General features: G+C 66.9%; 2 protein-coding genes across 5 annotated transcripts in view; both read right to left on the bottom strand.

Moving 5' to 3' along the window:
* Positions 1-2,322, bottom strand: part of DGKA (diacylglycerol kinase alpha) — a 7,521-nt gene extending 5,199 nt beyond the window's left edge. Inside the window, exons 1-8 of one of the 3 annotated variants that reach the window (XM_065654237.1) lie at positions 2,239-2,322; positions 1,239-1,343; positions 892-968; positions 706-817; positions 538-618; positions 400-449; positions 244-318; positions 21-140 (exon numbers count right to left, since the gene is read on the bottom strand). In XM_065654237.1, coding sequence (XP_065510309.1) covers positions 21-140; positions 244-318; positions 400-449; positions 538-618; positions 706-817; positions 892-968; positions 1,239-1,343; positions 2,239-2,284 — 666 coding nt within the window. In that variant the 5' untranslated portion in view covers positions 2,285-2,322. Of the gene's footprint in view, positions 1-20; positions 141-243; positions 319-399; positions 450-537; positions 818-891; positions 969-1,238; positions 1,344-2,238 lie in introns of all 3 variants that reach the window. The other 2 variants (XM_065654236.1, XM_065654238.1) reach the window with 2 other exon arrangements.
* Positions 2,323-4,697: 2,375 nt separating this feature from the next.
* On the bottom strand, positions 4,698-11,941 carry TESPA1 (thymocyte expressed, positive selection associated 1). 2 transcript variants are annotated; one of them, XM_065654241.1, is made up of 11 exons: positions 11,816-11,941; positions 9,190-9,403; positions 9,058-9,100; positions 8,641-8,690; positions 8,453-8,506; positions 8,205-8,241; positions 8,074-8,133; positions 7,779-7,987; positions 6,730-7,646; positions 6,367-6,463; positions 4,698-6,256 (listed from the first exon to the last, which is right to left on the bottom strand). In XM_065654241.1, the coding sequence occupies exons 2-11, from the start codon at positions 9,356-9,358 to the stop codon at positions 6,147-6,149; spliced, it is 1,746 nt and encodes a 581-aa protein (XP_065510313.1). In that variant the 5' UTR covers positions 9,359-9,403; positions 11,816-11,941; the 3' UTR covers positions 4,698-6,146. The 2 variants fall into 2 exon arrangements, with proteins under 2 accessions (XP_065510313.1, XP_065510312.1); XM_065654240.1 differs by having other exon boundaries at positions 9,190-9,386.
* Positions 11,942-14,327: the final 2,386 nt, after the last annotated feature.

Here is a 14,327-nt window from a genome sequence, read left to right as displayed (position 1 = left end):
AGTGACACCCCCAGACTCACCCCCTCCAGGCCCAGCAGCACCAGCAGCGGGATGTTGGTGACCCCCCCCCGCAGCCACTCGGCCAGGGACACCGTCCCGCTGCCGTCGTAGTCGATCTCCCGCATCATCTCCTGCAGGATCTGGGACGGGGGGGGGGGGACACACGGAGCTCAGGGAGGGGTGACAGGGCTTGGGGGGGGCCCCCCGCACACCGTCCCCGTGCCCCCCCCCAGCCCCGCTCACCGGCTTCAGCTCAGTGACGTCCCAGTCCAGGTACTGGGCCACCCGCATCATCTGGGTGATGATCCGATCCACCTCCTGGGGGGACAGTGTCAGCGGGGGGGGGTCCCCACAGTCCCCCCCAACCCCTCAACCCCCCCCGAGCCCCGCCCCGCTCACCGAACTGTCCAGGAGCCCATTCCCATCCTTGTCATACAGCTTGAAGGTGACTGGGAGGGGGGGACAGAGGGGACAGGGGGTTGAGGGAACCCCGGCAGGTCCCTGGGGACCCCCCCGCGGGGACACCCCCCCACTCACACTCCAGCTTGTCCTCGGGGCGCCCCCCCTCCAGCAGCGACAAGTAGCAGGAGACGTCGTCAATGCTCACCAGGTCGTTGCCTGTGGGGACAGAACCTGATGAGACCCCCCCACCCAGGGTGTCCCCCCGACCCCCCCCCCCTCTTTGTCCCTCCGACCCCCCCTCACCCCCCTGGCCGCTCTGGAAAGAGGCGAAGAGGTGGCGGCACAGCGGCTCGGGGACATCGTCGGCGTCCAGGTAACTGCGCAGGAACAGCCTGAACCCCTCGAAATCCAGGCACTGGGGGGCACAGGGGGGGTCAGGCCACGTCCCTCCCTCTTGGGGACACCCCGGGGGACACTCGGGTACCCCACCTCGCCCTGGCGGTGCCGCCAGAAGGTCCCCCCGTCGCGGAAATCCTGCAGCACGTCCTGCACCTTCCTGCTGCTGTCTGGGGACAAGAGGCGGCCGCGGGGGCTGCACACGCGTGTAACCCCCCCCACACCGGCGCGCGCACACGCGTGTGCGAGGCCACATCACACGTGCACACGCGTGTAGAGCCACCCGCGGGAGCAAAGCCCCCCCTGCAAACACGTGCCGGGCTGTCCCGACGCCCGCACATGCGTGGAAACCCCCACGCACACGCGTGTGTGGGTGTGTATGGGGTGGCCACCCCCCCCCCAAAAAAAAAAATAGGTGTCCCCCCCCCCAAATCACTCACAGTCCAGGTACTTCTGCAGCTGCGCGAACTCCTGGGGGCTCAGGGTGGCCCAGTCGGGGGCGGCCTCCATGGCGGGGACACGGGGACACGGGGACACCCCCGGTTCTGCGGGTGACACGGGGACGCCCTCACCCCCCCGTTTCCCATCACCCGCCCCCGGGGCGGCACCGGATGCTCCGGGACATCCCCGGTGCTTCTTCCATCCCCTTCTCGGTCTCGCCCGTTCCGAACCGTCCCGCCCCCTCGGACCCTCCCCACGGAGCATCCGCGTCCCTCCGGTACCGCCCAGGAGCGCCCGCGAACGTCCGGTACCGCCCGGTGGCGCCCCGTCGGACCCCCCCGGGGCATCCCGCTCCCCCTCCGGTACCACCCGGTACCGCCCGGTAACGTTGGGTAACGTCCGGTACAGCGCGGTACCGCCCCGCCGGACCCTCCCCCGGCGCATCCTGTTCCCCCCGGTACCGCCCGCTACAGCCCGGTACAACCCGGTACTGGCCGGTACGGCCCGGTACAGCCCGGTAGAACCCGGTACAACCCGGTACTGCCCGGTACGGCCCGGTACTGCCCGGTACAACCCGGTACCGCCCGGTACGGCCCGGTACCGCCCAGTACAGCCCGGTACCGCCCCGTACAACCCGGTACAACCCGGTACCGCCCGGTACAGCCCGGTACTGGCCGGTACGGCCCGGTACAGCCCGGTACAACCCGGTAACGCCCAGTACAACCCGGTACCGCCCGGCACAACCCGATACAACCCGGTAGTGCCCGGTACCGCCCGGTACGGCCCGGTACAATCCGGTACTTCCCGGTACAGCCCAGTCCGGCCCGGTACCGCCCAGTGCCGTCCGGTCCAACCCGGTACTTCCCGGTCCGGCCCGGTACCGCCCAGTACAGCCCGGTGCCGTCCGGTACAACCCGGTACTTCCCGGTGCCGCCCGTTCCGAGCCGCCCCGCCCCGCCGGGCCCCCCCCGCTCCCCGGTGCCGCCGCCCGGTCCGTACCTGGCGGGTCCCGGCAGCGGCTGTTCCCGGCCCGGCCCCGTGACATCAGAGCCCGGCGGGGCGGGGGCGGCACCGGCCGCACGTGCCGGGGGTGGGGGGGGCAGCGCCTGCACCAGCCCCGCCCCGGGACCCCCCCTGCCCCGGTATCACCCCCCACCCCCCGGTACCGGAGCCGCCGCCGTTCCCGACCGCAGCCCGGGGGGTGGGGGCGACGGGGGGGACACGGAGCGGGGACCGCCCCGGGGACCCCCCCACCGCACCGGGGGGGCGGCGGGCAGAGCGGGGGGGGGGACGGGGACCCCCCCCCCCCCGGTTGGAAACCCCCCGGTGGCGGCTGCCGGCCCGGTAGCGAACGGCGCCCACGGAGCCGCCCCCCGCCCGTGGGGACCGGCGGGGGCTGCACCCCCCCCGGGGGGGGCACCTGGGGGGCTGGGCTCCCCCCCCACGGGGGTTTTTGGGGCCCCCCCGGTGCGGCGTTGGGACCCGAAACCGGGTGGGGGAGCGGGCGGGACCCCCGGGAGCGCGGGGGGGACGCGACGGGGGGGGGACACGGCGTGGGGGGGGACACACAGGACGCTCGAGGCCCCCGGGGGGGTGACGGGGGGGATAATTCGGACACCACCCCCATTGCATCCCAACCCCCCCGCGGCGGCGCCGCTTCCGCCCCCCCCGCGCTATCTCGGGTGCGATCGGGGCCGGCGGTGGCGGTTTGGGGGTTCGCGTCCCGCAGGCGGCTGAACCTCAGGGGACGCGGGGGGACACACACACCTGTCCCCGCTGCCCCCCCCAAGAACCCCCTTCCCCAAAGAGCCCCCACCCATGGGGGGACACGGTCATGACCCCCCCCACCCAGAGCCGGGGGGACACAAGACGGCGCTTGGGGACACGGCGAGGGGCACAAGGTAGGGGGGGTCCGGCCTGCGGTCGCCATGACAACGCCGGGGGAGGGTGGGTGGGGACTCCCCCGGTGCATGCCGGGAGTCCCCCCCGTTCGGGGCGCGGTCCCTTTAAAACCAAGATGGCCGCGGGGCGGGGCGGGGCCCGGGACGCCGGAAGTGCGTCGCGCTCGCAGAGACGGCGCGTCGCGGTGTGAGCGGCGGGAGCGGAGCCGCTGCGGCCCCCGCGGCGCCGCCCGCCCGCCCTGAGCCGCGGGGCCGCCCCGGGAGCGGGCGGGGGGGACGAGGGACACGCGTTCCGCGTGGGTCCGGGGGCATCCCGGCCCCGCCCAGCACGGGCAGGCACACCGCGTGGCCCCGCCCACCGGCCCCGCCCACCGGCCCCGCCCACCGGCCCCGCCCACCGGCCCCGCCCACCGGCCCCGCCCACCGGCCCCGCCCACCGGCCCCGCCCTGTCTCCGTCCCACCGCCCGCGGGGGCAGCGCGGCCCCTGTCCCCATGTCCCCATCCCTGTCCCCATATCCCCCTGTCCCCATGTCCCTGTGTCCCCTGTCCCCATCTGTGTCCCCATCCGTGTCCCCATGTCCCCTGTCCCCATGTCCCTGTGTCCCCAGTCCCCATCCCTGTCCCCGTATCCCCATATCCCTGTGTCCCCTGTCCCCATCCCTGTCCCCATGTCCCCTGTCCCCATATCCCCATGTCCCTGTGTCCCCTGTCCCCATCCCTGTCCCCATATCCCCATGTCCCTGTGTCCCCTGTCCCCATCCATGTCCCCTGTCCCCATGTCTTTGTGTCCCCTGTCCCCATCCCCGTCCCTGTCCCCATGACCCTCTGTCCTCATCTGTGTCCCCATCCCTGTCCCCGTGTCCCCATGTCCCCTGTCCCCATGTCCCTGTGTCCCCTGTCCCCATCCCTGTCCCCTGTCCCCATATCCCTGTGTCCCCTGTCCCCATCCCTGTCCCCATGTCCCTGTGTCCCCTGTCCCCATCCCTGTCCCCATATCCCCATGTCCCTGTGTCCCCTGTCCCCATCCATGTCCCCTGTCCCCATGTCTTTGTGTCCCCTGTCCCCATCCCCGTCCCTGTCCCCATGACCCTCTGTCCTCATCTGTGTCCCCATCCCTGTCCCCGTGTCCCCATGTCCCCTGTCCCCATGTCCCTGTGTCCCCTGTCCCCATCCCTGTCCCCTGTCCCCATATCCCTGTGTCCCCTGTCCCCATCCCTGTCCCCATGTCCCTGTGTCCCCTGTCCCCATCCATGTCTCCTGTCCCCATATCCCCATGTCCCTGTGTCTCCTGTCCTCATCCCTGTCCCTGTCCCCATGTCTTTGTGTCCCCTGTCCCCATCCCTGTCCCCATGTCTCCTGTCCCCATGTCCCCTGTCCCCATCTCTGTCCCCATGTCCCATGTCCCCATGTCCCTGTGTCGGATGCACTCGACCCCCCCCAGCCAAACCAGAGGGGCCGCAGCCCCCGCAACAATAATACAGATTAAAAGTATACATAAATATAAACATATAAAAATGTATGCATACAAATACATGTATACACAAAGATACAATACATAGAAAAATATATATCAATAAATATATATATATAAATGCATCTATTTGCATACAAATCGCCCCGAGGCGCTTTGCATATTTGACGCGGCTTTTAGTTCTCTTTCTATTCCGCCCCATGGCGGAATTCCGCCCCGTTCCCCCTGTCTCTAGATACCGACACACGTTTCCCCACGCCCCGCAGCTCACCCGTCCTCGTGAACTGCCCCGAAACAAACAAAAAAAAGAGGAAAAGAAAAGAAAAATATCTCTTCCAGGCCATTTCTCCAAACAGTCGTGAGATTATAAAATTGCACGTGGCTTTTCCAAGCAGAACGAGCCTGTGGTTCCACGAAAAAGGAGGGTGAGGAGCAGGTCGGCTTGTCAGGGAGAGACGGGGACGGGGAGCAAGACAAGGGGACACAGAGAGAGAGGGAAAAGGGACAAAGAGGCCAAAATCAGAGACAAGGAGCAGGACAGAGATGGTGGGGAAAAATCCTACGATGGGCAGCAGGACAGACAGACAAAGGAGAAGCGGGTTGGGGGACACGTCCCCAGTGCTGTCCCAATGCCAGGGCAGATGTCCCCAGTGCTCTCCCGGTGCGGTTGTGACCAGCAGAGCCAGCAGGTTGGGCACGGGGGGGACACGTGTGCTCCTCGGGACCCAAGTCCAGGGTCGAGAGGTTTTCTGTGCCGAACACCCACACGTGCACATGCAAACACGCACGTGCACATGCAAAAACACACACACGTGCACACGCAAACACGCACGTGCACATGCAAAAACACACTCACATGCACATGCAAAAACACACGTGCACACGCAAACACACACATGCACATGCAAAAACACACTCACATGCACACACAAACACACACATGCACATGCAAAAACACACATGCACATGCAAACACACACATGCACATGCAAAAACACACTCACATGCACACACAAACACACGTGCACATGCAAAAACGCACTCACGTGCACATGCAAAAACACACGTGCACATGCAAAACCACACTCACATGCACACACAAACACACACGTGCACATGCAAAAACACACTCACGTGCACATGCAAAAACACACACGCACATGCAAACACACACATGCACATGCAAAAACACACTCACATGCACACACAAACACACGTGCACATGCAAAAATGCACTCACGTGCACATGCAAAAACACACGTGCACACACAAAAACACCCACACGTGCACACGCAAACACACACATGCACATGAAAAAACACACGTGGACTTTCAAACACACACGTGCACATGCAAAACCACACAAACGTGCACACACAAAAACACACGTGCACACGCAAAAACACACACACGTGCGCACTCAGCTCAGGCTGGTCTCTGTGTCCCCAAACGTGGTGGCCCGGTCCAGTCGGTCTGTCACCTGGCCGTGGCTCCTGCCGTCGCGGGGACGAGCGCGGGTCCCTCTGCGGTGGCCTCAGGCCGTCTGGTCGGTGTCCCGAAGCCGGGCGGGTGGGTGTCCCCACACCGGCTCCTCCACGAAGCCGCTGCTGTCAGACCGGCCGCTGCTGCCGTGCAGCATGAAACCTGCAGCGCGGGGACACACGGGGACACACGGGGACACACGCTGGCACCGGGGACCCGCTGGGCGGGTGGCCCTGCTGCCCCCCAAGAGGGGGGGACACCCCCCAACTCACTTCTCCGGATGGTGATGGAGGGACAGAGGGACCGATCAGAGTCCTCGTGGGTGTCACCTTCGTTGTCATCGTCACCGTCCTCACTGGCGCTCAGGAGCTGCGGGCAGGACGTGGCGTGTCAGTGCACACGTGTGCGTCACGCGCGTGTGCGCACACGCGTGTGCGAGAGCCACCGTCATGCCGCGAGCCCTGCGCCCCGCTCCAAGCCCGAAATCATTCAAACCTTTAAAGCCGGAGAACGACCCGGGGACATTTCCCACTCTGGGGACATTTCCCACCAGCGCACCCGCCACCACCCGCAGCCGAAGGGACCTCCCCACTGTCCCCCCGCACTGCGCCCATCACCCCGGTGTCACCCCTCACCTCCTCCAGCTCGAAGGAGTCACCCGGTTCCTTCCACTGGGGACAGGGGGACACGGGGACCTTCCCGGGGGGGTGTCCGGTGTCCCTCGGGGGGGCCCCCCGGTGCGGGTCCCCACTCCGGTGGCCTCCGGTTCTTGGGGTGTCTGGGCTGGGGGAACGTGTCCCCACGGAGTCCTGGGGGTCTTTGGTGTAGGGGGACGGGGGAGCCGGTGCTGGGGACAAGGTGACACCTGCAGCAGCGTCCAGCTGGTGCTCCCCCTGTCCTGCTCTCAGGGGACACGGAGCGTCCCCGGTCACCCCCGCGGGGCTGTCACCGCTGCCGCGGCCATGGGGACAGCAGCGCCCTGCGCGTCCCCACGCAGCTCCGGCCAGTGTCCCCGCTGGGGCTGAGCTTGGGGACAGCACCTGCTCGCCCTCCCCACCACAGTGATGGGGACACACGGGGACACCCCACGCCAGGCGAGGTGACAGTGGCCCTTGGGGACCCCTCGTTGCTCCCCAAGGCTGCTGCACTGTCCCCATGTTCCCATCCCCTCCCCAGCCCATGGGGACATCGGCCGGGTCCAACCCAAACCTCTCGTCCCGCATCCCCTTCCCCGGGGCAGGGGACACAGGGGACACCTGGCCGGTCCCCCCCGGATTGTCCGCATCCCGCAGATTGTCCTTGTCCCCCAGGCTGTCCCCGTTCCGCGGGGACACGTAGAGAGACATGGTGGATACGACCTTCTTCAGCCGCTCAACGGGTGAGAGGGTGGCGGGCTGGGCTGGGGGGGACACACGGGTGTCAGGGACACGGGGACAAGGCCAGGCGGGGCGGGGGGGACAGATACACCGCACGGGGGTCCGCGAGACGTAGGAGTAGAGGCAGAAGAAAGTGTCGGCGGTGACGGCCAGAGCCTGGGCTTGCTGGAAGCGACCTGGCGGGGAGCAGACGGGTTTGGGGAAACTGAGGCACGGGAGCACCTTTCCCGTCATCTCAAAGGAGCAAAGCCCAGCCGGCGGATCCCGCCCCCCGTGCGCGGGGACTCGGGGACCCGCGTGTCACTCACCGGCCAGCGCCAGCCCGGGCTCCTCCGTCTCCACCCGCTGCGCTTGTGCCCGGAGGAAGAGCCCGAGGTCGATGCCCCTGGCGCGGGACGGGGCGGCGAGGAAGCGGGGGGGGACGCGCGCCACGGCCCCCGGCTCGCTGCGCGCGAAGCCCAGGCTGGCCAGGATCTCCTCGGCGTCCTCCTGCCGCCACGCCAGCACCGCCGCCACGCTGCGGCGGGGAACAGCCCCGTGTCACCCCCACGGGGACCCGGGGGTGACATAGACCCCCCCACCAGGCTCCCCCCCGGCTCCTACCTGGAAGCGGTCTTGGTGGTGAGGCTGGAGAGGCCGCTGGGGGGTTTGTCCCTCGGAGGTCTGTGACAGCGGGGGACAGGGCTGAGCGAAGGGGACAATGTCCCCAAGCCCCCCGGCACCCCGAAGCTCACCTGCATGTGGCCTTGTGGCTCCCCAGTAGCAGAAGGGCTGGGAAAAAGGAGCGGAGAGGGGACAGCAGTGACACGGGGGGGCTGGGGACAGGTGTCCTCCCCGCTTGCCACAGCCCAAGGGGACGCGGAGCCTGGGGACGTCCCAGCCCCACCAAAGCCAGGGGTGGCGGCCGTGTCCCCCCTGCCCTCCCTCTGCTCGTGGGGTGACAGTGACACGGCAGGAGGGGACAGCCAAGGGTGGCCGGTACCTTCAGCTCCCAGCGTCAGGTCGTCCTCGAAGCTGGTCCCGTTGTTCCCGCACCCTGCAGGGACACCCTGAGCTGGGGACACGTCCAGGGTCCTCGGGGACGTCCCCGCCCCGTGGCCCGGGTGGCCTTTGGGGACACACAGGGACAAGCAGCACCCCAGGAGAGCCACGGGGACAAAGCTGACGTACCCAAGGGACCCGGCGAGCCCGGCTCCTCCGGAGGGACCTCCACCAATGACCTGGGGGGGACAAAGCCCGTTACGGCCCCATCCCGGGGCGGGGGGAGGTGGGACAGGTGACCTGAGTGTGGCTGGACGGGCGGCGGGGACAGGGACAGAGGTGATGGGGTGCAGGGTGAGGTGGGTGCCAGCGTGGGGCGCTCAAAGCGGGGGTTCCCTGGAGACCCCCAAACCCCCCCAGGAGATCCTGGTGACCCCCCCACGGCTACATGTCACCTGGGGGCGAGAGGGGGGACACAGATGCCACTGTCCTGCTGGCACCCACGTGTCCGCTTGGGTGCAGCTTCCAAGAAGGGCCAAGTGAGTGTTGCTGTTGTCCCACCACGGTGACACCAACGTCCCTGTGGGAACGGCCCCCCCCACTCACCCGCACTCCTGCAGCCACGTCTCGATCTTCCTGGAGGGGCTTCCTGGAGCAGGGGGGGACACAAACACCCATGAGGTGACCCAGCACTGGGGACACCCCCGTCCCATCTGCGCCCCCCGGGACCCCAGCGACCTTCGAGGAAGACGTCGTCCAGGTGGGGGGGCTGCGGCTCGGGGACATCGAGGGTGGCGGGGGCCACCTCATCCTCGTCGGGGGCCGTGGGTCGCCAGCTCCGGCTCTGCCGGGCCCACGCTCGCCGCTTCTCCCACCAGGACGGGCTCAGCGCCGACGTCCCCTCCATGGCCACAGCGCCGGGCGGGGGGGTCACCCTGCAGGGACAGGAGAGCTGTGACATGGGGAGGGGTGACAACAGTGACACAATGTGACCTTCGCAGGGTCCCCGTTGGGGTCCTTTGGCACTGGGGTCAGTGGGTCACACAGCCCTTGGCCGGTGACAAGCGAAGCCCCCCAGCTCCAAACCCAGTCCCCGGCTGTCACTGGTCCTTACTGGGGGATGCTCTGCCCCGGTGCCAATGTCACCCGCTGTGCCCGGGGCTGGGAGGGACGGGGACAGAGCTGCTGCAGTGAACGGAAGAGCTGACGGGACCAAGATAAGGTGCATGGGACCAAGATAAGGCGCATGGGGCACCCAAGAGCTGCTGGAGCAGGAACATCCCAGTTCCACCATCCCCAAGTGCTGCTGGAGCAGGAACATCCCAGTTCCACCATCCCCAAGTGCTACCGGAGCGGGAACATCCCAGTTCCACCATCCCCAAGTGCTACCGGAGCGGGAACATCCCAGTTCCACCATCCCCAAGTGCTGCTGGAGCAGGAACATCCCAGTTCCACCATCCCCAAGTGCTACCAGAGCGGGAACATCCCAGTTCCACCATCCCCAAGTGCTACCGGAGTGGGAACATCCCAGTTCCACCATCCCCAAGTGCTGCTGGAGCGGGAACATCCCAGTTCCACCATCCCCAAGTGCTGCTGGAGCAGGAACATCCCAGTTCCACCATCCCCAAGTGCTGCTGGAGCGGGAACATCCCAGTTCCACCATCCCCAAGTGCTGCTGGAGCAGGAACATCCCAGTTCCACCATCCCCAAGTGCTGCTGGAGCGGGAACATCCCAGTTCCACCATCCCCAAGTGCTGCTGGAGTGGGAACATCCCAGTTCCACCATCCCCAAGTGCTGCTGGAGCAGGAACATCCCAGTTCCACCATCCCCAAGTGCTACCGGAGCGGGAACATCCCAGTTCCACCATCCCCAAGTGCTACCGGAGCAGGAACATCCCAGTTCCACCATCCCCAAGTGCTGCTGGAGCAGGAACATCCCAGTTCCACCATCCCCAAGTGCTACCGGAGCGGGAACATCCCAGTTCCACCATCCCCAAGTGCTACCGGAGCAGGAACATCCCAGTTCCACCATCCCCAAGTGCTGCTGGAGCAGGAACATCCCAGTTCCACCATCCCCAAGTGCTACCGGAGCGGGAACATCCCAGTTCCACCATCCCCAAGTGCTGCTGGAGCAGGAACATCCCAGTTCCACCATCCCCAAGTGCTGCTGGAGCAGGAACATCCCAGTTCCACCATCCCCAAGTGCTACCGGAGCGGGAACATCCCAGTTCCACCATCCCCAAGTGCTACCGGAGCGGGAACATCCCAGTTCCACCATCCCCAAGTGCTGCTGGAGCAGGAACATCCCAGTTCCACCATCCCCAAGTGCTGCTGGAGCGGGAACATCCCAGTTCCACCATCCCCAAGTGCTGCTGGAGCAGGAACATCCCAGTTCCACCATCCCCAAGTGCTGCTGGAGCGGGAACATCCCAGTTCCACCATCCCCAAGTGCTGCTGGAGCAGGAACATCCCAGTTCCACCATCCCCAAGTGCTGCTGGAGCGGGAACATCCCAGTTCCACCATCCCCAAGTGCTACCGGAGCAGGAACATCCCAGTTCCACCATCCCCAAGTGCTACCGGAGCGGGAACATCCCAGTTCCACCATCCCCAAGTGCTACCGGAGCAGGAACATCCCAGTTCCACCATCCCCAAGTGCTGCTGGAGCAGGAACATCCCAGTTCCACCATCCCCAAGTGCTACCGGAGTGGGAACATCCCAGTTCCACCATCCCCAAGTGCTGCTGGAGCAGGAACATCCCGGTCCAGCCATCACCCCCGTCGTGCGAAGGGAAACGCTCTCAGAGCCACTATGGCACCATCCCCTCGTGCCCAAGGCCAGCGCAGTTCGTCCCCGCTGCGGTGCCACAGCTGTGCCAAAAGTCCCCAGCGGAGGGAGGGTGCAGGTGCCGCGCGTCCCTGTCACCATTTCCCCATTTCGCCCCTTGCCGGGAGGGGCGCAGATTGGGGTGACGTCCCAGACAGGATCCCGCCCCGTGTGAGCATCCATGTCCCCCAGTCCCCTGGGGAGGACAAAGGGGCTTTGCAGAGGGGTGCACAGACTGTGGATGGGGGGACCAAGCCACGGCTGCCACATCCCGGAGTGTCCCAGCCCTGTCCCCTGCTGTCCCCAGCCCTGACTCCCCCTGGTCCCCACTCCGCTCCCACAAAGAACTTTTCCATTTTCTCCAGGGGTGCGAATCGTCCCTCCCGGATGCCCCGTGTCCCCATTGTCCCCATGGCCCTGTGTCTTCCTCCCCAAACCCAAGTCCATCCACCCCCCACCATCCATCCCAGTCCCCTCTTCCCCTGCAGCCCCTCCTGGGTCAAAACCCCCCAAAACCCTTCACATGGATCCGACACTCACCGGCGCAGGGGAGCAACCCCGCCGAGCGCTGCCTATCCCCGGCAAGGGGCCATCGACCGTGGCGTCCCGCCGCCCCCCCACGGCGCCCGGCCACCCCCCGGCATCTGTCGTCAGCGGGGAGGGAGGAAACTCGTCTGTTTTAAAGAGGAAATTTTAAAAAAATCAACAGCGAAACCTCAAACGTTGCCCCACATCCGCTGCCACAATGGGAGAAACTTAACGAGCTGCCGACGTGGGCGAGGGCGGCTAATAATAGCCCGGGTGGCAAATGAGCCACCCAGGTCACCCTTGCCACAGGTGAGGGGACACTTGTCTTCTGGAGGGGTCCCCTGCGCCATATCAGTGGCCGTGACACCCCAACAGGGGGGTCTCAAGACCCCGAGGTGGCCGGTGCCGTGTCCCCAAACAGCACGACATGTGGGGCGGACGTTGCACGGGGGACACAAGGAGGAGGAGGAGGAGGAGGAAGAGGAAGGTTCTTGGCATCCCGCGGCGCCCGGATCCCTCTTGGGTCCATCACGCTGTGCCAAGCTGCCGATGCCACCGCGGCGATAAGGGACGGTTGGGCGGGCGCGTGGCACGCGTGGCTTATCACCGGCTGGCCAGGCTGGCCCGGCGCAGCCGCGATAAGAGGAACCCCCCCTGCCCGAGGGGAGGGGGACGAGCCAGGCTGGGGTGACACTTGGGGTGACAAGCGAAGCCACCCGAGCTCTGGCGCGCGGCAAGGGGGCGACAGGCGGTTTTCCCCCGCGGCTTATTTGCCAATCCCACCCTCCAGCGTGTCCCCCGGCGCACACGGTGACGGGGTCGGCCCCCCCGGGGACACCCCCGAGGTTGGGGACAGCGCTCACCTCCAGCGGGGCCACCGCGGTGACATCCCTGGTCCCTCGTCCACGGCTCTGGGTCCCAGGGAGCCGGGTTTCGGTGCCGATTGCAGCACCCACCCCAAAAGGCAAAGCAGCTCCCGCACGGCACTGGGAACTGCTCTGTGCCCCCCCGGGGTATTTTCAGCCAGAATCACGCTGAATTCACCATTCTCTCCGCCTGCCCGGGGGTTTTTTTGGGGGGGTAGAAGATTGGGGAGTCTTTGCACATCCCCTGAGGACGGGGCACGTCCCCGCTCGGCATCGCCCGCCGTCTGGCTCTGCTCCGGGGGGGGCAGCAGGAAAACGGCCTCATTCTGCCCCCCCCCCAGTCCCATCCAGCACCCACAGCCCAGCAGGGATGTCTGGGGGGGGGGCACGGACCCCAAGGGCCGAGGGACATCGCGTTTAGTGGCCAAAGATGCCATCGAAGCCTGAATATTGATATGTCTGGTGCTGGGGGGGGCGGGGGGGGGCTCGCGGTTTAACCACATCGCCCCCCCATATTTCACCTGCGTTGTCCTTCTTGAGCCCCCCCCCAGCTGACATTTTGCTCTTGCTGCATCGCCCCAACGGCATCAGGACCCCAAACAGCCTGTGGGCAAGAGGGGGGGGCACAGGGATGGGGACCCCCCCGTCACGCACCCACCGTGGGGGTCCCTGGGTGGGGGGGGGACACCCCAAAAGCAAAGCGGGCCCTGGGGGTGGAGGGGGGGGCAGCTCGGTTTGGAGCATCCCTGCGGGGGGAGACCCGGAACGGGGCAGAATCGAACCCTGGGAGCAGGAACAGCCCTGGGGGGGTCACCGGGGGGGGGCCGGGGGGTCCTGGGTGGGGGGGTCGGGGGGGGGCACGGCGTCACGAAGCCGCCGTTCAGCGAGTGCTTTTGGCATCAATAATTCACGGCGGCTGCAGCAGATGGAGCGGGACACGGCGCGGAGGCGGGGGGGTCAGCGGGGGGACTTGCGGGGGTCCTGCTGCCTTTTTAACCCCTGGGCCAAGCTGGGGAGCGCACCCACCCCCCCGCCATGAGCATCCTCATCCCCACCCCAGCACCCTCCTCCCTGCACCCCCATTGGGGACCCCCCAGCACCCGCTGCGTGCCCGGGGTGGGGGCCCGAGCGGGGCACCCCCGGGGATCAGGGACCCCCCCCGCTGCCCCCCCCCGGCCTGACCTAGTTAGTGAGTCGCTCCTGCAGCCCCGCAGCAGCTGCCCCCCCCCGCCCGCATGAATAAGTGATGGGACACGCACTCAGAGCTGCTGCGGGGGGGCCCCCCGGCCAACGCTCTCCCGAGCGCTGGGGGCTTTACTGGGGGGGGGCTTCACACCTGGGGTGCGGGAGACACAGGGTGGGGTGGGGGGGAGAAGCGGGAACCCCCAACATGGGTGGGGGGCACCCTGCAGAACCCCCCCCAGACCCCCCACCCATGCCCTCCACCCTGCACCCCCCCATCTCACAGACCCCCACCCTGCGCCCCACTCTGTCCGTCCCTCTGTCCGTCCTTCTGTCCGTCCCTCTGTCCATCCCTCTGTCCATCCACCTGTCCATCCCTCTGTCAATCCTTCTGTCCGTCCCTCCGTCCGTCCCTCTCTCCATCCCTCTGTCCATCTTTCCGTCCATCCTTCTATCCATCCCTCTGTCCGTCCCTC

This window comes from Caloenas nicobarica, chromosome 33 (assembly GCF_036013445.1).
Source record: "Caloenas nicobarica isolate bCalNic1 chromosome 33, bCalNic1.hap1, whole genome shotgun sequence".
NCBI lineage: Eukaryota > Metazoa > Chordata > Aves > Columbiformes > Columbidae > Caloenas > Caloenas nicobarica.
This window is presented reverse-complemented; position numbering and strand designations above follow the sequence as displayed.